Source organism: Pyxicephalus adspersus, chromosome 6 (genome assembly GCF_032062135.1).
Source record: "Pyxicephalus adspersus chromosome 6, UCB_Pads_2.0, whole genome shotgun sequence".
In the NCBI taxonomy this organism is placed as follows: Eukaryota; Metazoa; Chordata; class Amphibia; order Anura; family Pyxicephalidae; genus Pyxicephalus; species Pyxicephalus adspersus.
Window position 1 is genome coordinate 70590193 of NC_092863.1, and position 23420 is coordinate 70613612.

At 36.7% G+C, this 23420-nt stretch overlaps 1 protein-coding gene and 1 long non-coding RNA gene across 2 annotated transcripts in view; both read right to left on the reverse strand.

The window, feature by feature from the left end:
- Positions 1-23420, reverse strand: part of LOC140334062 (uncharacterized) — a 420558-nt gene that overhangs the window by 172253 nt on the left and 224885 nt on the right. The window lies entirely within an intron of this gene.
- FAM81B (family with sequence similarity 81 member B) overlaps positions 25-23420 on the reverse strand; it is a gene marked incomplete in the record, with an annotated part of 25773 nt that continues 2377 nt past the window's right edge. Inside the window, 8 exon segments of the mRNA XM_072416141.1 lie at positions 25-1210; positions 2052-2247; positions 3427-3562; positions 5139-5245; positions 14410-14539; positions 19425-19543; positions 20701-20938; positions 23392-23420. Coding sequence (XP_072272242.1) covers positions 1077-1210; positions 2052-2247; positions 3427-3562; positions 5139-5245; positions 14410-14539; positions 19425-19543; positions 20701-20938; positions 23392-23420 — 1089 coding nt within the window.

Consider the following 23420-nt stretch of genomic DNA (forward strand, 5'->3'; position numbering starts at 1 on the left):
TAAATATATATATATATATATGTTTTGCTTTCAAAAAAGAAAAGTTGAAAGACCACTTTAAAGTTTTTGTTCTGATACAAATTCATAAAAAGACATTACTGTGGTTCTTAACCCATCACTACTAGTAAAACTCGTTTGGGGTTTTATACATTTTAATGCTTAAGAGCAAGACTTGATTGTGGGCTGGCCAGGAGTACCCTGAAAGTGGAAAACAGTCCAGCCTCCATTACCCTTTAGAAAGTGCAGACAACCAGTAAAGATGTTCCTCAATATATGATGTAACTTGTTGAAATACAGAAAATATTATCAACTGGCAGTCCAGTCACCCACTGCCCCAGCACGTTCCCTGAATTATATACAAGATTCTGCCAAAGGAAGGTGGCTTTTTCCTGCAGTGATACAGCCACGAACACATTTGTGGGTATCCCTACAGCTAATTGATAAAGTGCTTTCTTATGCCTCCTAAGAGCTAATTAAGTGAAAAGCAATTGTCCAGTGTATATCTGCATGCCTTTGATATGTCATCAAGCAAGGCAACTGTGAAAAAGGATAAGAAATTGCTTATTCTACAAAAATATTCCAAAAGCTCCAGGATACATTTATTGGTGCCTCTAAATATGGCAATATTTGGTTTTAAGTGATTTTTCAAACAAGCTGTTTTCTTTTCAGCGTTGTAAATACCATGTATGTTAAATTATTATAAAAGGGGTGGATGTGCTATATGTTACATACATGTACATGTAATACATTTTTTTGTCCATTGAAAATGACAATATCTTGTATATTGTCTGCTTTTAATACTTTACAGTGTTAAATGTAAAAAAAAAAATTACTAAACAAATTTCATTAGGAAAGAAAATAGAAAATATGGCACCTTCTTCATAAAAAAAAACATGTGATTAACAACCAACATAAAATTAATACTTGTTACAAAAAACAAGGTGCTGTGTTGTAACACATATCAGAAGAAAATTGTCCGAAATTATTTTTTTAAACTCATGTATCCAATACAAATCCATTGTTATCAATATTCTGCTTTGTGAATAATATAGTAATCCCGCTTGATCATATTCCTCTTAAATGTCTTTCAATTCTACAATCTTGCGTTGTATTTTCCTGATGTCTTTCTTGACTTTCCTATTTTCCAGTTTCACTTTTGTCTCTTGAATTTGTTGAAGGGAATTCAGAGACTCTTGTATAGATTGAAATCCTGTTGCCAAAATGCACATGATTACATGTATGAATATCACGGTGACTTATACTTTATATTTTAAATAAACCATATTTCTCCACTGAATAGTTAGAAGTTAGAATTAGCTCTTTATAGGTCAGTTTATGTGACCAGTTGCCCACAGTGCTGAACTGTGCTCCATTGCCAAGAAATGGTCCCCCAGGTCCTTTGGAGAACTAACATTTCGGGGTGTTTCAATCTCCTGGGTCCTAAGCAGTTCTTGGCTGCTGCTGCCGCTGCCGCCGCCTAGACTGGGCAACTTGCACACTATTGCTACACACACACTAATAAATTTTGTTCTAATCCAGTGCTTTTATTTATTGAAAATAGTAAAGTATTTACCTGAATATAAGCAGTGCTTCTTATACTGACAGTAATACTAACAGAAGATATTATGTGTCTTCAACATTGGATAATTAGTATATGCAAATAGGGTAAATGAAACGCCTGTAAATACTTTTACGTTATGGCTAACAGCTCCTGGGGCCCCCAAACAGTGCACCAAAAGTTGCAGTTTATTTTTATTATTACTCTGTATGAAACCTGATCGGCCTGTTCATATTTTTTAAAATTACCTTAAATTGGAATACAAAAAAGTTTAAACATAGGTTTAGAAGCACTTCTTTGCTCCTGTGACAACAATGTAATTAGAAGGAACATTTCTTCTGCCACTTCCCACTCACTGCTTGTCGGTTATTCCCACATGTTGATTTTTTTGCTTTAATTAACATCTAATGTACTTTTCTGGCCAGTATTATTCTGGAATAATTTGCTTATGAAATGTACGAATTTCTACAGGTAGGAGGGATAAAGGACTTGCCTGCTCTGTATTCGCTTTTCATATTCTCTATTTCATCCCACATTTCACTTTCAAGTTTTGTGACTTTGGCAGCCATTTTTTCTTCTGTACGCTTCTGTTTGCTGAGCTTTGCCTCCAATCTTTGGACATAGTCGGTGTTGTCTATTTTCAAGGTCAACTGATGCATATTTTCCTGTAGTCTCTTTTCTATTGCATCCTGTTAAACACATTTATAATAGACATCTCACTTCCAACATTATCTACATTGTGTTGATGGTGTAACAATGCCATAATGTTTAAATGCTAAATTCACTCTGAGATGTAATATTTTGGTGGAATAAACTATTCATTTTTGTACATGGAAGGCTAGGAACTGGGTAGAGAAACAGCCTTCCTACTGAAGGTCCAGGTTTTTTTGCATACAATGCTAAAGCTCTGACTATAGCAATTATATATGAGTTCCTATCTGGGACTGTCCTTGTATTGAGTGTGCCTTCACTCCCTTCTTGTGTCTTCTTTGTACTGCACCTCTCCCTCCAATAACTTTCCTTTATTGCATATCTTCTCCATCTCCTGCTTCTCTTCTGTACTGCACTTCTCCCTCCCATGTCTCTTCTTTATTGTGCCTTTGTCTTCTGTCTCTTCTTTCTACCTCTTCTCTGCTCTTCTTACCCTTATGCGCCCCATTGCTGTGCTTCTACTGCACTGTGCCTTTCCTTTCCCTCATGTGTACCCTGTACTATGCTTCACTTCCTCTCCAATATAAGCCTATCCTACCCTCTCTACAGAACTCCTCCTGTGTTGCACCTCCGTGCCTTCTCCAGCACTTCCCCTGTGCTGCACCTACTCTTCCCCAGTACTTCTCCTGCATCAGCAATACCCCAATACTGCATCTCTCCTCCCCTTCCAGTACTCCCCTGTGCTGCACTTCTCTTCCTTCTCCAATACTTCAGTAATTCTCTAATACTGCAACCCCCCCCCCCTTAATTGCCATTATTCCTATTTTGGGTGTCCAGCATGGCTCATCACTATGTTATATATGTTACATCAAAATGATTGTTGTCCTCTGTGGGAAATATTGTAACTTTAGAGTAAGTCTATCATGGTATAGATCACCAATTGACTTCAAGATTTAGATCTTCTGGGTCATTACCAAAGACCACAATTGTTGGGTTTTGTTTTTTTTCAGTATTTTACCATAGAAAAACTTCCAGGTTAATAGGGCAAACCTGGAGTTTTTGGCCTGGAGATTTTTTCATTTTCCAGGTTTGTCCCCAAGAGGTGACTCTCTCTGGTAGGCTTATTTTCACATCTAAATGATGGTTTTGAGTGCCCATTTAACAACACTTTATATTAATGGTCTCTTTATAAGAAACAATACATTTTTGACACTTACCATTTTTTCCTGGAGATTATTAAGATGTTGCTGTATGTGCTGTGTCTGCTCTTCGGCTAGCTTTTCTACCTTGGATTCAGCCCACCTGCGCTGATTATGGATTTGTCCTTGAATGTCTTCAAAAATGCCACCAAGTCTAAAAAAAAGCAACATAGCTGCATTCCTAAATAAAATACTTATGGGGTCCCTCAATGATACTGGTAAGGAAATTGCATACTGTCATAATATCACACTTAATATGGGGTATAATATCAATATCATTTTCCTTTACTGACTTGTTTTAAAAGGTGCATAGTTTGAAATGTGTATCTATCTTTGGTTTTTAACACACCATACATTAACATATTTAGTGAGTGCTCTTCACTGATATATTACACTGGTATGATCAAACCAGAGTCTTTTCAGATTACTTTTATCCAGGGTAAACAGGAGAGAAGTGTTTTTGTTCTAGGTTCAGTAAAGTTTTTATCCTATGCTGTATGTTTGGTAATGTACATGTGCATCATCATTTACAATAGCCTATGGTGATACAACATATGACACTATATCAAACAACTAAACACGGTGGTAGGCAAACAAAGTATTTTTGTTCCTGCTCTGAAAAAAAGCATATCAATACAAAACAACATATTGTGTTGGTACAGTTTGTCATTTCATATTGTTATATATTGCAAAACACTGTGTTGTGATAAAATGCAATATGTTTATTTATTTCCAAAGCACGTCAATGTTGGACATTGTTATGAAGCCGCTACATTGAAACAGGACTATAGGAGTTAATAAAGCTCTCCAAGACTGGAGAAGATAGAAAATCATGGGAGAACCTAAGTGATCCAGAACCCCTGTAATGGATTTCTTAAAAACCATTCATTGTTGGCAGGGAAGGTCTGCTGGATCACCCCATGATAGTCTATCTTCTCCTGTCTTGGAGACCTTTATTAAAACAGCCTCTATTTGTTAATGTCCTTAACAAATGCAATGCAACTCAATGCAGCCGAATTGACATATGGGGCTCCACTGCAAAATTAGCTTCCTTGTTCATTTCCCTCAAGTGTATTCTCAATTTCAGTCCCCTCATGCAGGAGCATTTTCAGCAGCAATAGAACATTTCCAGCTTGTTGGTTACTTTATACTGTACCTGGTCCAGACATAATCCCAAATTGTTTCAGCATAGACCTAATTCATTTCTCAGCAATGATCTAGGAGCCCCTGGTGAGTGCAAATTCCCTACTCAATCAAAGTGGTACTAAACTAAAAAAGTAAAAGAAATATGAGCAGGCAGATAAATTTGTTTTATTATTGTAGGAATGCTGTAGGCCTTTCTGCAAAGAAACAAACTTAAATTCCTGTTCATAATCATGAGTTGAATGTATAGCTGTCTGTGGAGAATGAATGAGCTAAAGTGAATTTCCCATACTTGAATCTACTGTATTTAGTTAAGGTTCCTCCTTGCTTATATATCTTTTTTTCATCGTAGGCTGACCTGCCCAAGTTTAAAGCAAGATTACTTTAAATACGAAATATTTCCACCGCACACAGCGTAACACATTCTCTTAATTCAATACAACAGTAAGTGATCAAGTTGTCATAGTGATTCCTAAGTTTTACTTCTTTCCTCTGTATTGATTGAGTCTCCTGTTTTATGCCAAGCTAGTCATTAGACTAAGGCATTTTTCTGCTCAGAGCTGCATTAATGTAATTAAAATACATACTTGAGATCTAGAAGTTGAATCTCGTGGCGCTGCTCCCCCTGGGCACTCTTCACTTTGTTGTTCTGTTCAAAAATTGAAGTTTCCATCTTTCCTAATAGCTGCATTACCTAATAAAAATTCAACAGGGAACAGTCCATCAGTTCATGCATTAAATACGCACCATTTATTCTATGCACTTGGGAGAGAGAGTAAGAGCACAGTCTGTGTACACAAAGCTAGCTATAGCAAAATATTGCACATTTCTTATGATAAGATATGAAAAAATGCAGATAAATGGACATACAGGCTGAAGAATTTTGATAAATTTGTTCAACATACACTATGAGTAGTTACGCTTTACTACTACTATGTATATGGAAACACTTTTTGGAAGGGATGATCAAATCGTTTTGATAAACTGATTCCTTGGGCAGAAAGTGTAACCCCTATACTGGAATTACCATTTTGTGCGCAAAGCAAGAAAAAAAATACATTTTCAGACTGACCTAGCACCATATTTAAGTTTCCTGGAAAACATAATTTTCAATGGTCTGGTAATGGAAGCAAAAATTACAAATTTAAAAACATTTCAAAAGTCCCCAGAGATTTTAGTCCAAGCTAAGGGCCCAGTTCCATCATGGCATTGCATTGTGCTTTTAAAATTGCCTTGTGTGCTGCCACACTTTGCAGTAATACAGCACACTAGTGGGAATGGACCCTAATAGGCCTTGGTTTGCACTGGTGATTCCATCTTTGTGATCTCTTACACGTACAGGAAAAAACTCTCTAAACCAAAAAATAATAATGTAATATTGAGCAATATATACCATATTACATTATTATTATTATAATGGACCAAATACACACAGTCCTTAAACGAGGTAGCTGCATTTTTTATGTATTTTAACATGGGGACAATGCCAGTATTTTGAAAAAAACCCTAGGGACCCTTTAAAGTTGTGTGAATGTATTGATATGACTTACAATTCTTTGTCCCCCATCCTAAAACCATTAAAGGACAGGTTAATGGCACAATGTTAATCTATACACACAGTTCTACATGCACTAGAATTAGTTTTTAACCCTATAGATGTCTATATTGTGTAGAGCATCACCATGCATTTAATGAAACCTTAATGCAGAAATTAAAATACCTGGAATAAATCATGTCTTCCCATCTGCTTTATAAACTTTTTATTTTTGTATTAAATATTTTGATCTCCTATAGATGATAGTAATATCAACAATTTATTATCTTGGGCTGCCCTCACTCTGGCAATGATAAGGGTGACACATCTTTTAATCTGATCCAATCTGCTAATTTTGGAGATCTATTGTGCATTTTCCAATTTTTAGGCACCCAACATGAAGACTTATTTTATACACAATTGTTGATCTGAAGGTATTACAAGGTATATAAACAACCTAAGAATGCCAACAGACTTTTCATCTGTTACACATACAGCAAGTGTCTAATAGCACTATACCTAGTAGGGCACATTTCACTGTTCCGAATAAAGCTCCACCTCTCGATCTTAGTGTATGGTGCAGAAATGTCTAGTTCCACATAATAGGAAAGGATAGGAGCTGGGGTGTAGAGGGGCGGGCACGCGTGGGCACACTGTGCCCTCACTTTTTGCGGGAATGAGGCGTTTACATAATAATGATGCACATGCACGCTCGCCATGGATAGTACCGTGCCCACTCATCTTTTATGACTACACCCCTGGAGAGGAGTGGTTGTTCCTCCATACAGAGTAGGCTCTGGAGTCTCACATATGAGCCAGATTCAAATTGTAGCTTTATATAAATGTTTAAAATACACCTTCTATAAGATTTACTGCATATTACCAACTCTAAAATCCTCTACAATGCAGCAAAAAGGGCTCCAAGGCAGACTATACATTTTTATGAGCCTCATTGCCTATATCAGTTCCAGCAATACCCACTGAAAGGCTGCAATTACACTACCATGTTGATAATCTATATGTACAGAGATGCATTTCAATGTGTTGTTGTCTTTTTCTTACACTCTACAATCTTTACACCACTTGGCTCTATATTGTGTGCTCTGCTTTACGTTATGTTATACTGTATGGGTTATACCCAGCCACATGCTGGTGTCATATTTATATTTCATTTAAACCCTTTATCCCAAATGGACACACTAATTCCAGGGCTCATAATGGCTACAATGAATTGGACCTGACTGTTTCTCCATTGTATTCTCTGATCTCTATTTCTTCTACAATAACAGAGCTTTGTAGAGCTGTCCACTACACTTTCACCATTTCTGCAACTTCTGAAGAAAGGACTAAATAAACATTAAGGAAAGCAATTGGCAGGCAGATCTACAAATCTTGCCTCCATCACAAACAAATTTGTTGGAGCCTATAAGTGCATTCTAGGGGCCTTTAGTTTCTAGTCCTGCAAAGCCTAACATAGTCTAAAAAACCCAACAAAGATGTTTATTAATTTACTCTCTTTGGTTTGTTAGAATTATAATTGGAAGTGTTTTGTTATATCAGCTTCATAAGTGCAAAAAATACCCAATGACCCTGTTAGAAACTAAGGGCTGTCCTTACATGCACCCATTAGCCCTCTGACCCCCAGGTTGTTCTGACTTTAGTAAAATAATTGTTGATTGGCTGCTTTCTAAAATTACAAAGAGGGACAGCCCTTTTCTAAGAAGTACCTCAAGCAAAGGACATCCTTCTGCTACACCACCAGGTATGCAGAATATGAAGAGTTAATATCCAAAAATAAAACATAAATTCAACATAAGTTTGTTTGGCTCATTCTATGATATTGTGATTCACTTGTAAGGTGCAGAGCTTGTTCATCTCCAGGTTAACTGTAATAATATATTTGTGTGATTCTTCTAAAGTATGATAATCACTGTATTTTAGGAAACGCAATTATCCTTCTAATGGCCTCTGGGGAATGACATATTACCGTAACACGGAGCCTGACAGTTATAACCTTGCATATTAGGTAGGAATATAGGCACCAGCTTGTTTATTTTCTGCTATCTCTGAAAAAACTAAAAATACTAATGGAATAAAATGTTAGACTTTGAGCCAACTGCAGCACAGCACATAACATGACAAGTATCAACTGTGTTTTTTTTCACAATCCAGTGTTGTAAGCCTGGGCACAAAGATTTAAAATCAATTTTATTTTTAAGTCTGATCTAAAGGCTTAGGACTTCTGCTTCCCCACAACCATCGATTGCACTTGTGGGTGACGTTCTACTTGTAGCATCTCACCTGCAGTCATTCATAGGAAATAAATCAGTGGTAGTGAGCAGTTCAGTACCCACTGGGGCCCACCGTAAAATGCTTAAATGAAGCTTCATTAAGAAGATGCACAGTGCGGTGCTAGCTGCCAACCACTGGCAGCTGCATAGGCACGGCTGGTACCACTGTTAGTCTAAACAAGCGCTTACCAAATGTGGATATATATTGTAGTAAACAGAAACATATGATGCCAAATTCAGTGGCTTTTTGGCATCATGTACCCCCATTTTTTTCTGGAAAAGGGATTAAAGGACCTGGATAGGGCCATAAGTAATTGTGATTGAGAATGAATGAGAGCGCAAAGCCTCCAGTGATACCTACATCAAGCATCCCAGGAAGCTCTTGGGTGCACTTTCTGAGCATGCCCAAGCATCATGAGCATGTTTTTGTGAACAGGGAAAAAAATTGCCGATCTCACGTATGTTCAGTGAGATTTGCAAGTTTTTTTCCCATCTACGTCTCCTGATCTTTCGCCTGGGTCGGGTGATGTAGGAAGAGGAACCAAGAAGAAGAGGCAAAGATGGCGGCACGAAGACGGATGCCGGGACAATGCAGGACCTGACTGAAGACACCTCTGGACTGATCGACTGAGCTGCGGTAATAAAGGTATGGTAATTTTTTTGTTTTGGGGAACTTTTGAATTTAGTTCCTCTTTATGTAAACCCATTTCTTGATCTACACAGGCAAAGCACAGGTTTACTTTTCCTTTTTTCACTTAAAATTTCCTTTATCCCAGATAAAAAATAATCCTTATTAACACTTTAAACTAACCCATTTCTACAGTATATTCCCATCATCGCATGCCAGGATCAGCCTTGTCCAAACCCATTTCTGAATACCACCTGCACCTGGCTGGAGATTGGTCTGGGGTTATAAGACAAATGTGCAACAAACAATGCTGAGAGCTGGTTTTATCTGATATCTGTGCGGCTTGCCTGGAGTAGATGGATGTGAAAAGCTGATGATTTTACACGTCTCCTTCTGTGGTTGCCATTCTGTCTAGTAAAACCATGAGTACAACAGATCTAGTTTGTTTGACACATTCTAGCTGACAGCTTGACGAGATTTTGACATATTTCCATCCCGGTAGCTGTTTAGCCTTGGCAGCAATTATACAGTTTAGGTGTCTGAAAGTCTACAGATGTCCATTCCCGAAAAATGTCTTCATTTATAGCACTGAATAGCTAGGTGACAGTATAGCCTAATAAAACTGCTCCTAATTCCTTAAAATTTCGATTGGAGTTCAATAAAAAAAAAGCTCCTAATTCAATGACACATTTACTGCAAACACGATGTACTGTATAACATATACTCTGCATCTGGCCAGTATATGCCATCTGTTATCTCATGATTAATTGCAAGGTTTACATTGTGCATGGTAATAATAATTGAATATAATATACTTTAATTTTTCAAATTAACTGTTTTTCTGGAGTTAGAGGTCTTGACAATCATGTATATTATACAACAGGATTAATTTCAGTTTGTCAATCTCAACGTCAAGAAAGGCCTGTCAAACTGTATAGGTTATATCTCATGCATTATGTTCAACATACAAGATTAAAAATAAAAATTGATACAGATATCTTGAACCTTTACAAAAAAAAAAAGGGCAACAAAGGAACTAACCCTAAGTTCCCCATAACCTAAACGCATAAGACTTGTTGCTATTAGAGTTTAACAGCTCATGAACAATAACCATAAAATGGATACAGAAGGATAGGAAACCACTTATCAAAGAAGAAGACAGTATCCTCTATCATGATCCCTATTGACAGATAAAATGGGCATAGAAATTATTTTTTTAACTTTCTGGAAAATTCCTTGAAAAAGTTAATAAAAGAACCATTAACAAAACAAAAGTCATTTTGGTAAAAAATAATCCTTAATCCTTAATAATCCTTTAATACTCAAAATTGTTCAACAAAAATAGGTTTGGGTGTAGTATGTTGTAGGTTGGCCTGAACAAGAAAATATACTATATAGACAAATATATTTTGTGGACATCTGATGACAAAATCTTGGCATAAATTCGGCAATTTAATGTATTTCAAAGGTGTGTAATAGGGTTGATGTTTCAGCAGTTTGAAGGCCATTCAAGCTTTACCACACCATACTTAAAAAACTATGCCTTTATGACTTTTTGCACAGAGGCATATTCATAGTAGAGCAGAAAAGACACATAATTGCCTAAAATGTCTTTTTATGCTGTAACATTAGGAGCACCTTTTACTGAAACATCTTATATGAATTGTGTGTCTTTAATAAATATAGATCTGATGGTCTGGTTTCCACAAACTGCCCTATGATAGCAGTGACATTTGTTCTTCATAATATAGAAAAGAATCAAATGTAATAAAATAACTTTTTTTGATAAAGATTGATTTAACTGATGTAGGTTTTCCTTAATGCTATCTAGGAGTTTAAAAACAACCTGATAATTGCAACAGATGCCTAATTATATGCTTAATTTGTAAGATGTCTATAGCTCCCCTTAGATTTATTATTCATGTCTAAATGTTTCAGTGCCCGGAGCCCATTTTTCCTAGCTGTGTGTTCTATAAGCATGGCCAAGTCCATTTTTCATATCTTCTTTCCAAATGCTCCAAACAGAGTTTACATAAAAAGCTAGCATTGTGCAAAAAGGAAAGTTTCTTGCTGAAACGTCTCATGAGGCTATTTTTTTTTGTTTATTTAAAAAATTAGATTAAAAATATGGATGCAGTGTGTATCAATAGAGATGGTATGGAACGTACATGAGCAGACTGGTAAACCTGCGTATATTAATATAGAATAAGTTATATGGTCATGTTCTCTCAGTCAGTCCTCCTCAGTGGAGATTCATATGCTAAAGGTGACAACCTGTGTCTGTGCCCTGTCACTTATTTCCAGGCAGTGAATCTCTCCACTAGGGACACAGGCAAAAGCACATTTTTTAGAGTGGGCACCACACAGCAAACACACAGGGCCATGCCAAAGGGCAGGCAGAAGAGTCGCCCACATTGAGCCCCTCAGCAGGTAGTATAAAAAAGGCACAACCTGTGACATGTGTTGCTGAAGTAGTTCACAACTGGGGGGAGCACAATTTGGCCCTTTTGCCCTGGGTGCTACAGGGCTACTGTAAGTTTACCTGGCACTACAACCACACACCCCTATAGCTTGGATAGGCATTGAAGGGTCAAACCGTAAGTTATCTCCCCAATGCATGGAAACAGACAAAATGTCCGTCTGCAACCTTATTCCCACCAGCTCTGCTGCCCCAACGATGCTAATGCCATCGCAGTGAGATAGTTAATTGTACTGCTATATATAGGAATGTGTAATAGGAAACTTTTATTGTTATTGGAAATAATGTTATTCTCTTTTATTAGCAGTGCCCATAAAATCCTAACGTGTCAATGTGGGATTTCTACAGCAGAGCAAAGGATGTTAAATGGGACTGGACATTGTGAAGGATTGCTTTTCACTAATAAGCACATGGGCCTTGCTAGGGCCACGTGGAACCTAGTGGGATAATCTACTTGTTTAGGCAATTCACCTACAAAATAGATTACCAGTTAACAATGTAGTTTTCAGTACAGTTTATAAAATACGGGGACATTTTGTAAAGAATACCCAATCATGTCCAAGGGAATGCAAAAAAAAGAACAACGTTTTTGCTTGCTCATGTTAGGATAGTTAACGTCAACCAAATGATTTCCCTCATTCACTAAGCTAAAAAAAATTCTCTTGCAGGGTAATTATGGGTAATTAGGGTATAAGAATAGGTAACTGTTTTAACAGGGAAGAGTCAGAGGCAAGAAATAAGTAAATGTAATCCATACATAGAAAAGATGTCTACTAATCTCAGGCAACTCATGATTAAAGTGAAGAGATTTATTGCAGCCCACACACAGTCAGTTACCACAAACAAATCATTCAGAGTAAGGTGAATGATAAGCTAATCACCTTGAGAGTGACTCACACAGGTTCTGCTATGTAACACAGACACAGATAAATCTGCTCATCGTACAAGAAAAATGGGAGCTTTAAGACATTCTTCATTTAGAGGAATGATGCCAAGTTCAGCCCCCTCACTGTCTGTGGGAAGTGTCACAACAGGCAGCATATGCTGGGAGAGCCTGATAATGCAGCATAGAATCCTCTTCTTTATTCCTGCAGCATATCCGCTAAAAGGCTAATGGATTGGAACACCTTAGTGTTGGAACAATACAGCTGTGCCCAGGTACATGCCAACACTGCATTATACCCATTATACACAGGTGTCCTTCCTATTTTTTATCTGAAGCCTTTTTTGTCTTTGTATCACTTAAAGGTAACCTGTATTCTGAAAAATGACTTTAGGGGTTACTTTGGAACTAAATTCGTGGTGGGTGGCTTGACCATTATTACCAAATATGCACAGCCTACTTGTCTATTTTGGCGCGCATTTACCTATTCTTTTGCCCTGCAGCGATAACACATTCAGAATCCTGTCTCCTCTGCATTCCCTTAAACCACCCAATTTGCCCCCAAATCCACCACCATCCTCTGTGGCCACTGATGACATTGTCCCTGGCATCTAGGTCTCTATTTGGTGGTTTGAAGAATAGAGCCATATTGGCAAAAAGATTAATTTCTTCCTCTACCTCTACCTTCTGGTAATGCTGTTAGCATCTTCTTTCTAAAAATGGTAGTGGACTGAGTCTTTCATTTCTGAAACATTTACCCAGAACAAGCCAGCAGACTTTTGATGTATTCCTTTTTTGGCCAAAGAGGCACTGGGAAAGTCACTGCATCAGCCAGTGAACTTCCAGAATTTCCAGAAGGAAAGGTCAGTAATTTGGGGAACTACAAGATTCCTTACACATTTCCTTTAAAGACAAAATAGTGTTTAGTCAATAGGAATGAACAATGGGGTGCCAATTCATTCCAAAGCAATACTGTGCTCACACCTGTCCACAATTTGTGGATTTTTTCTTTCTTCTACCCCTTTGCTTCTATTGGAAGTGAGGGTAAGAGAAAAGCAACGTTCACCTGAAACATATATTCCTAAATATGTTCCTGCTTCTATTTATCATCAGAAATCAACATTAGTTCAGCTGTTGCTGTCAGGTTATTCGGTTAGATAGGAAGTCATATGAAAAATGTGCTAGTGTATAGTGACTGTAAGTAATCTTATCTGTCCACAATAAAATGATATTTGTCAGGCTTCTATGTATTACTGAACACTATCACTGGTTACTATAAATTCATATTTATACTGTACATCCAAGCATGATAAAACAAAGGTATAAATTGTCAGACAATTGTCAGTGTTCCGTGTAATAGATAAGGGTTAAAATATCAGGTGTATTGATGATATGATTTGTAGGTTAAAGATAAAATAACAGTGCAGGGAACAATCACATCAAACCTGCAATCTGTCCTATTCATTTTTTAAATTCTTGAACATTTCAGTGATTTTATAAAAAAATCATGATTCATCATGTTTAGCAGGTAAATACCACAGTGATTAAAAACTTTAAAAGGACTGGTCAGAAATATTTATTTAAATATTTTGAAGATTTGAAAGTGTTTAAACTTAGTTCTATACTTGAGACCACAGGTCTGCACAAGATGATCTGGAACAAGTTCGCAAAGCAAAGTCATATGTATAATTATTCCTATTCATTTTTAATAGTCATATTTCAGTCCCCATAGGTTCACTTGAACTGCAACTTTTTGATGGGCCCTTTAAACAGCTACAGAAATTGTTTGCCCAATCATCTATAGATATACAACAATATCTGATAGGCTGGCTGTGTTCTTATAGTAATGGTCAGAGTTTAATGAACTGCTACAGCAATAATAAATGAGTGCCATAATAAAAGAGCAATAATAAAGAGAGAGCAATAATAAAAGAAATTCCTATAGCTATGGATACATGATGAAATGGCTATACTTGGTGCCTGGTGCTCCTAGGTCCCATAATAGTCATATGACTTGATGTTCCAGCAGCTATGCATCCTAACCTTTAGGTCCAGCTCTTTCACATGAGCCTCCACAGCGGCATTGATACTGCGAACCTCCTTTTCCTGCACCTGCAGTTCCTGTTTTGTTGCCACTAGATCCCCGGATAGCTTTGCTATGCTGGCATCACACCTGAAAACAAATTGAAAGTTTTATTGTACATTCTGGAATCAGTTGTGACTACAAGAAGACAACAGGTAGGATATAATCTATACACAGTACACACACACATATATAAATTCGTGCCAGTGTCCATTTATTTAACATTTTTGTAAGTTTCCCTATTTCACATGAGATGCCAATTAGAAGACAGCAGAGCAGCCAGGTTCAGATGATGAATTCAGTAGCTGCCCCTTGCAGAGGTGAGATAATTAACATTGTAAATTATCTTTTATGATTGTGATGACTGAACAAATGAGCACAGGGGAAGGGGGAGATGAGCGAGCTGCAACCCACTGTGTTCTCCTCCATAGCAGTGCACAGCAGTTATCCCTGATCGTGATTAACAACATTGAGGGACTGCTGCACATGTCAGATTTTTGCCCAAGATGAGCATGACTACTTTTCTCGGGTGAGAGTCATTTGACATGTGTAAGTACCTTTATTCTTCATCAGAAAAAATTAATTTAATGTGCCAGTAAATAGCTCTTAATATTATCTATATTTTCAGCCTTTATACAGCTACACATCAATAATAAATATCTGCATGGCTGTGTATCAGTCAGAAGGTTTTGCCCCCACATCTTTTCACACTATGCTTGTGGAATTACAATAATGGGTATTTCCTCAGGTATTGGCAGCACTTGTTAACAAATGTCCTGTCTGACACTAATAAAATGCATCCGGCCCAGTTATTAAATTCCCTCTTTATCAAATTAGGACAATTCACAGTGTCAGCAATTTCTCTGTCTTCCTCAACATTTAGCATTCCATGAAATAAAACATCAGCATTTTGCTCATTAAAGTTTCAACTTCTTTTTAAAATGTTATCGATTTTATGTTTAAACTTATACTACAATTATAAAAATATCCCAAGCCTACTACATACATTGTATCAGAAGACATCATTATAGATTTATACCTTCTGGACAAACATTTCTTTTATGTTTTTTATATATTTATAAAAAAAAAAATTTTATTTATAAATGCAATGAAATAGACAATTATATTTAGTATATGAATAGATTATTTATTTTTTTTTAACAAAAGACAAATGGGAGACTCTGAGGAGGTCAGGGCTTGTCAGTCCGTGTGGCAAACCAACAACAAGCTTATTATTTTCCTGATGGCTAAACTGTCTAGCAACCTGGTGCCCACTCCGTGCCCCTGTGCCATGTATTGTGCAGCCAGGCTTTCTCAAGACAATAAATATAATCTATTCTGTTCTAGACTGTTTTTTAGTTGGGGCTGTGATCTCTAGCAGTGTCATACAATGGAATATCTCCTGAAGATGGATGAATGCAAAATGTGGCCCCATGCAAGATAGCAGCTTTGTGCCCACCCATCTTTGATACAGACAACAAAAAGTTACCCAAATTGCATTGTCTATACTGACATTAATCCTTAGCATGAAACACTATCTGTATCTGTGTTAAATTTCTCTTGTCATAATGCGTTTTAGCCTGTGGTAACAACATGTAGGAACATTAGATTAAGAACTACCCTTGGGGACAGGTAAGGCATGACTTTAAAAAGCACATGTAATATGTTGTGTGATGAATAATGAGCTACAGAAATACAAAGCACTATTATTAACATTAATAATAAAAATAACATTAGCAGTCTTTGATTATCTCTTGATGCCTGAGGTCTGGTTTAATGTTAAGGTATGCACATAATATTTTCTTCTGTATTATTACATCCACTGAATAATATGTTTATACCGGGGGCTGTACCTGAGGCCTCCCCATATCCACAAAGTTGTCTATTACTGGTTTAGCACAGGCAGAATGTACTTCATAAGACTTCTGAGAATTCTTTTAACAGAGATATGTTAAGTATTAACAGAAAAAGTGAATACATTTACAGAATGCTTGTGCTACTTTTGATTCTAAATATGTTTTGCACTAAAATAATGTTATACTTTAAATTATTAGTTAGCAAATGTTAAATGCATTCATTAAATATATTTTTTTTCTGGAAAACTAAATCAAAATGCTAACCTTTGGTATGTGTGAAATCTTTTTTATGTAGTTATGTATTTTGACTATAATACCATAAATATGATGGCATGGAATTAGAGATACGGGGGATGTCCTCAGTTGATCCCTACAATGGATCTCTAAGCAACATTTGGGGACAGTTGTACACATTTTCAGAAACAATCACAATTGTTGTTCCTGGGTGACAATTAACTAATATGTATTTATGTATCCTTGGACAGGACCAATAACGTAATCATCTGTTTTCATGCTGTCCATGCAAGAGAGAAATCGCTGGCTGAAAAATCTTCAGAAACCCACATCTCAGTGAATCACATTTGAAAAGTGAAGAACAGAAGACACATGTGGGTAAGTATGGAGGACATAACAGCAAACTCTATGAGTGTGTTCACCGTGTGTGTGTGAAGATTATATTTTATCATTTGATGGAATATAAAGTTATGGGGGAGGCGGCAATATGAGCTAAAGAGATAATGCTCCATCCTTCATAGGTGCCCACTGACAAATCACTGACAATGGTGCTAATTCCACATGAGATAATGTAGACACTTGTACTATATGTCTGCAATACATCTCAACTATCCCCCTCTATAGACTACAGCTAACTCCCCCTTCTACTGTTTATGTTCCCCTTAAACTTGCAAGTATGCTTAGAGGGTATCCTAACTCTGCCTGAATTCTATCTGACATTGAACCCACCCCAGCCAGCACCATTGCACGTGGTATGACACATCTAGCTGAAACTGTCATTCATTCCAAGTGTGTCTCTTCCAGAATAAGCCTGCTTTGAAATTTCAATTAGTGTGCATAGAAAGATAGAAGTGTAATGTAAATCATAATTACGGTTAATTACAGAGCTCTACGTTTAAAAACAGTGTCAAATATTGTAAGTTTTGTTGTTTGTATTCAGGAACCATTCTTTTACACTTGGCTGAAGTTTGACAATTAATTTAATCTCAGATGTGGGTAGAGCATTTATAAGAGGAAAGTAGGAAGACATGGCCTGTCAGCAGCTCCTATTTTTATTTCTGACTAACTGTACTAAAAAACCCTAGGATGTCAGATTTCTTTTTTTATTTCTCACTATATGTGTCCTCTAAATAAATGTTTATGGCTGTACAGCATGCAGATGGATGACTATGTATACTTTATTTCATAAAGATGTTGGCATCAGATACATTTGTTGCTGAAGTTGCTCTAAATAGTAACCAGCTGATGTATTCTCCTAAAATACCGGTTAACCTTTTTTTTGTCTTACAACCTATTGCCACTGATCTCCAGCCTCTTTCAGGCTCGTCCTGTCATGCACATGCGCCTGCTCCAGTATCGGCTGCAACAGGAGAATCATTGGGAGACAATTGTGACTTTCCTGAACTAGAACCATTGCAGGCTCACTGAGTAAAATTTTATGGAAATTATTATTATTATTAAAGCACCAACATATTACGCAGCTCTGTACATTAAATAGGGGTTGCAAATGACAGACTAATTCAGACGGTGATACAGGAGGAGAGGACCCGGCCCCGACCCCGAGCTTACAATCTAGTAATCTAAAAATAAGAAATCTTTGCTACTTGAAAATAGCTTTTTTGAAAAATACAGGGAATTTTAAAACAAATACGATATTCAATGCTTAGGTTACAAATACCATATTTACTAGAGTATAAACCAAGATTGTTTTTATCCATAGTAATCAACTCAAAAGCACAAAATACAAAAACCTGAAGGAATGGAAAAAAAATTACAGACTGAGCACATGTGATTTTAAATGTTTTCTCTTTTTCTAATAAATGTTTTAAATATAACACACATGTATATATTTAAAACATTGTGTATGTATTTATTCACATTGAAGTTATTGACATTTCTGTTGAATACTGTTTAGGTTTATACTCAAGATAATTTGTTTTCCTGTTTTTTTAGGTAAAAGGATGTACCTCTGTTTGTATTTGTATTGGTTTATATTTGAGTGTATATGGTACGCGGTGCCCATACTTAAGGTGAGAATGCCAAACTGTCTGCCCTGCCTCTTGAATTCTAGATGATAAAACCTAATTATAAATATCTTTTATGAAAAAAAAAACTAGAGAGATTAATGAAAGGCATAATAAAAAATAATACAGATGTTTACCCAGAGATGGGCTTTAACAAAATGTTATTTTAATTTGTTTTGTTTTTTTGAATGAAAGTATTAGAACCATGTTTCTTGCCCAGAGTAGTTTTTTTAGTTTTTCAATACAAACTAATGCAAATGTAAAAACGTATATGTAAAAAAAAAGGCAACATATTAAGGGGATAATGAGTTAATACAAATGAATAAAAAAACTGAATCATATAAAATAATAAAAATTAATTACAAATCACTGGAGTTACTAAGATGCCAAAATGTTATTTAAATTTTAAATATATTACAGTGAATAGTATTTCATGAATAAAAGCTGTATTAGCAATTATACTTTATTAATGAATGCAGAGCTGGACTTGAGCTGTCCACCTGATAGTTTAGTCTTGCAGACCACACAGGGAATATATGTCTCTGTCTGTAATTATCAGAGCTCAGTGACAGCCAGGTACTGTACTCTGTGTGCTCCTGATACATAGCAGGAGGTGATAACAGGAGAGCGGAGTGCCACCAGTTACGCAGGGAGCGACAATCTCTCAGTATAATTTGCAGGACTGTGCTGTCAGTTTGACAGTACAGGGGACAGCCAGGCAATGCAAAGGCAGGAGAAACTCCCACCTCAGTCTGTCAACAAGTTCCATTAAAATATTCTAGATAAAAAATTCTTCAACTATTTTTTTTTTGGGGGGGGGGAATCGCCTTGTCCCAGTGCAAATCCATCTTTAGTACTAACCTGGCAACACGGCCACGTAGATCACCAATTCCAGATAGATGTTTTCTATCCAGATGCTGCACTGCAAAGTTTGTTCCTGTGCTCGCTGTATCTCTGGCTCTGATCTCATTTTCCAAAACCTACAACAGCATAAAAAAATTGGCATCATTCTATAGTCAATGGCAGATGATCACAACCTGCTGAGTAGATATGTCTTTTGGCTGGAACTCTCCTGACACATTCTGAGGCATAAATCCAACCTGCTTACACCTATAACTAAATATCTAAATATTCCACTGCTTCCTTGTTATGAGTTAGAACTGCCTTCTATTTAGCCAATACATCTATCAGAATGTCACATCCATTTGTAGTCATGATATAATATTGTGCCAAAAATAAATCAAAACACAATCAATATATAACAATGTTTACCCTTTAGTCAATAATGTTATTTATATATTACCTGAGGTTGTTTAAAAGAAATAAGTTATACAGAAAACCTTATAAAAAATAAAAGCTTTGAAAACATTACTAAAGGTAATTTGTATGACAAACACCATGGGAGTATACTGTGGCCTGAATGAGGAGATCTCTTTGTGTTTCCTTCCCAAAACTAACAAAGGAACTTACTAAACCATACAGACACTCATAGGTTTGAATAGAGATGGCTATGAAAGATGGCTCTATGCTTTAAAATGATCACTAACTAGTAACATAAAAGAAATCTCAGACCCACAATGAGCAGTAGTATTCTGCCATGAGCTAAACTGCAATCCCAACCTCTTGAAGTCCCAATCCCATATTCACGTTAATGGGAGAGGTTGGGAACCATTTTTACATGCAGCTGCACACGGCTACAACTGATCACAGCCCGGTTGTCAAGTCACAAGTCACTTTTGGCAAAACAGTTGTTTGTAGATTTGCATGGCCATATCTGGTTATCTTTGTTGCAGTTTGCCACTGCTGTGAGCTCCCAGCTGCATGGTTTCACACTATGGGTCTGAAAGAGCCCTAAAGCTGAAATTTAGACAAAAAGGTAAGGTCATATTGGTGATAGAAACAGTACTAGGCAGCCCCAACTACTTTGTGTTCCTAATGAACCAGCATTTGAACATTTGCAGGCATCAACATGCAGTACTCAACCATTTATCATTTCCCCTATTCATTACCAATGAGTGGGCAGGCGGAATTGCTAACCACACCACAGCCTTATTGCCGGTCTGAACTTAGCAGTGACAAATATTACATAGTAAGTCAGGTTGAAAAAAGACATAAGTCCATCAAGTCCATTGTGTACCTCAATATCTTTACTAAGTTGTTTAACTATTTGTGTGACGATCTGCATGTGATTCTCAAGCAGTCGCTGAGCCATCAAGTCCCATTGGGTGCCACGGTTGCCTCTCAGCATAGACACGTCCTCTTTAATCTTGAAGGCTTGCTCTAGGAGTATGTTGGTTGTCTTCTCCTGGTTAGATAATCTGTCTTCCAGGAACTCCACTCTACCTCCTGGGATGGCGGGCAGGAAAGACTGCCCCCTGAATAAACACAATCATGTTAATACAAAACATATATCTCCAAATTATAGTAAGGATTTATTGATTAAAAAGATTATTTATAATACTTGTAAATCTCTACAACCACTTACATAGAATTTTATCACATCCAGGTCCTCTATATTGTTCATGTTATATATGCAGCACTGCCAAGGTAGAAATGGCCAGTTGAATTTCTAGCTAAGTAATGTGTAATCAGTATTATTATATGTTATGTGTCTGTACAGAGATGTGGTAAATGGTTAGTTCTGTCTATACTTTTTCAAAATATAAAACAGACTCGTGGGTGGAATACAAAATTACCATTTATATGTGACTGCTTTGATTTAGGTTGCTAGATTATTGTTGCCCAAGATTAACAGTTATGCTGGTTTCGAGTGAAAATCTACCATGTGTACAACAGTTCCCCAGTGTCGTTCAATAATTTGCCCTGGTGGAATGATGGGAAATACCACTGTACTATCCTACGGAGGAGAGCACAATAGGGTGCCGTTCACTCATCCTCCCCCTCCAAAGAATAGAATGGCGCTGTGAATACATCGCTCGTTTGTTCATTTGTCACTGACAAGATTTTTTCTGATCTGGCATCTATATGGAGCATTAGAAAAACAAAATAATGCAGCTTATCAAATCTCTGGGCATCAGGTAAGAAAACCTTTGCTAATTGGGAAGTCCCCTGATCAGGTACTGTACCTTATACTGCACTGTTACCAAATATCAATGGATGGATGGGAATCTGCCATTTACTGCTAATGCAGCCTGCAGACTCACAACCAAACATTTGCTTTTTTTTACTTCTGATCCATATTTTTAAACATTTGTCCTAATATTATTTAGAAATACTTTCCAATTGCTTTCCAAGTGCCTGTCTGAGAAACATAGAAGTGCCATGTTTCCTCCTAAATTCATACATGGGCCCAGATGAAAGTAACCAGGTAACATCAACCACGGTATCTTTCTGCTAAATCTTGCAGATTTGTAAAAATGGCAGACACATGGTTTATCATTCCATTCTTCTAGTGATAAACCTCAGTAAACTTTTCCATATAAATATAAATAAATCATATATATTTCCAACATTATTCTTAATATAAAGAAATACAGCTTTACAGAGCAGTTTTTTTCCGATTTGTTTTAAATGGCCGTAATTGATTCTGCGTCAGAAAATGTTTCATATATTGATTTATGAGTAGATCCTTGTTTTCTAATATCAAGAAGCAGAGGGTTTATATGGTTTATATGTGATTCATAGCAACCACAGATTGTAAATCTTACAAAAAAGCCTCAATATCCCATTTTCTTTATAAAACAAAAATGATTTACTTTCTCTTCTCCTGAATCAGCTGCTACAATATATTCAGGGAAACTGTAGAGTTAAATGGAATTCTTATTAAGCAAGGTAACCAGTTTGAGTCACTCCAGTAAGTAGCTCATTAATTCAAGTTAAAAGTGCTATGTGAGTTTTTATAGGTACAGCAGCATTTCAGTAACAGTTATCTGTTACAAAAAAACCCCAAATTCTCTCCGCTTTGTGTGCTGCATCAGAGCCTATTTTAGAATAGCGACAGATATGCAGATCTATCAGTTCAATCCTCTATTCTCAAGGGAAGCTTCTATGAATAGATTTCTACAAGAATTTCCAATATTCAGGATATGTAAAGGCTACCACGAGTTTACAAAACCACTGGGTATCTACTGATATAACAAATGACTACAATTAAACACGCAATCGATCAAGCTTGTGTATGCAGTTTTTTTCTTTCTGCTCTTACATTCCTGGGTCTGGACACTTGCTTTTTCATTACCATAAAATTAAGTTTTGTAAGTTAACTGAGCTGACTCTTTTGTCATAATTGCCCTAATAATTGCATGGGCACTACAGTGCATAGTCACTGGTTGTACACCAGGCCACAGAAGCTGAGAAGGAGGCTTAGAAAGCACAATATGGGTGCATAATGGGTATCTGTAGTCATAAGATGTTCATCTGAACACTGTAAATGCTTTAGAAAATAACTTGTTGCTGTATTTGTTTTATGACTCAGCTAATTCAAAAGTGATAATTTACCTATGAGTCATATTTTACCTCCCTGGTGTCATTCCTGCTCATCTGTGAGTGCTGGGAGTTCCTGCACACTGTTGTATAGTCCAGCATCCCCTGATTTATTCTACACACAAAATAGTGGAACACAATGGAACTCTCACATAATGACCAGACTGGAACATAAAAGCAGATAATTCACTAACAGGCATTCCCTCAAACATTCTCTCGTGGGAATCTTTCAGGTCTGTGTGCAGTACATGATTCCCACCAAGGAATGTTTGAGGGAATGTCAGATTTATATAGGACCCATAATAGCAGCTTACATAACCTCTCAGTGACAGGTCTACCATGTCATCATGTGTTTCATGTAAATTATAAATCAAACTAGAATTACCTGTCATGGTAAGGGATGAGGTTCACAGA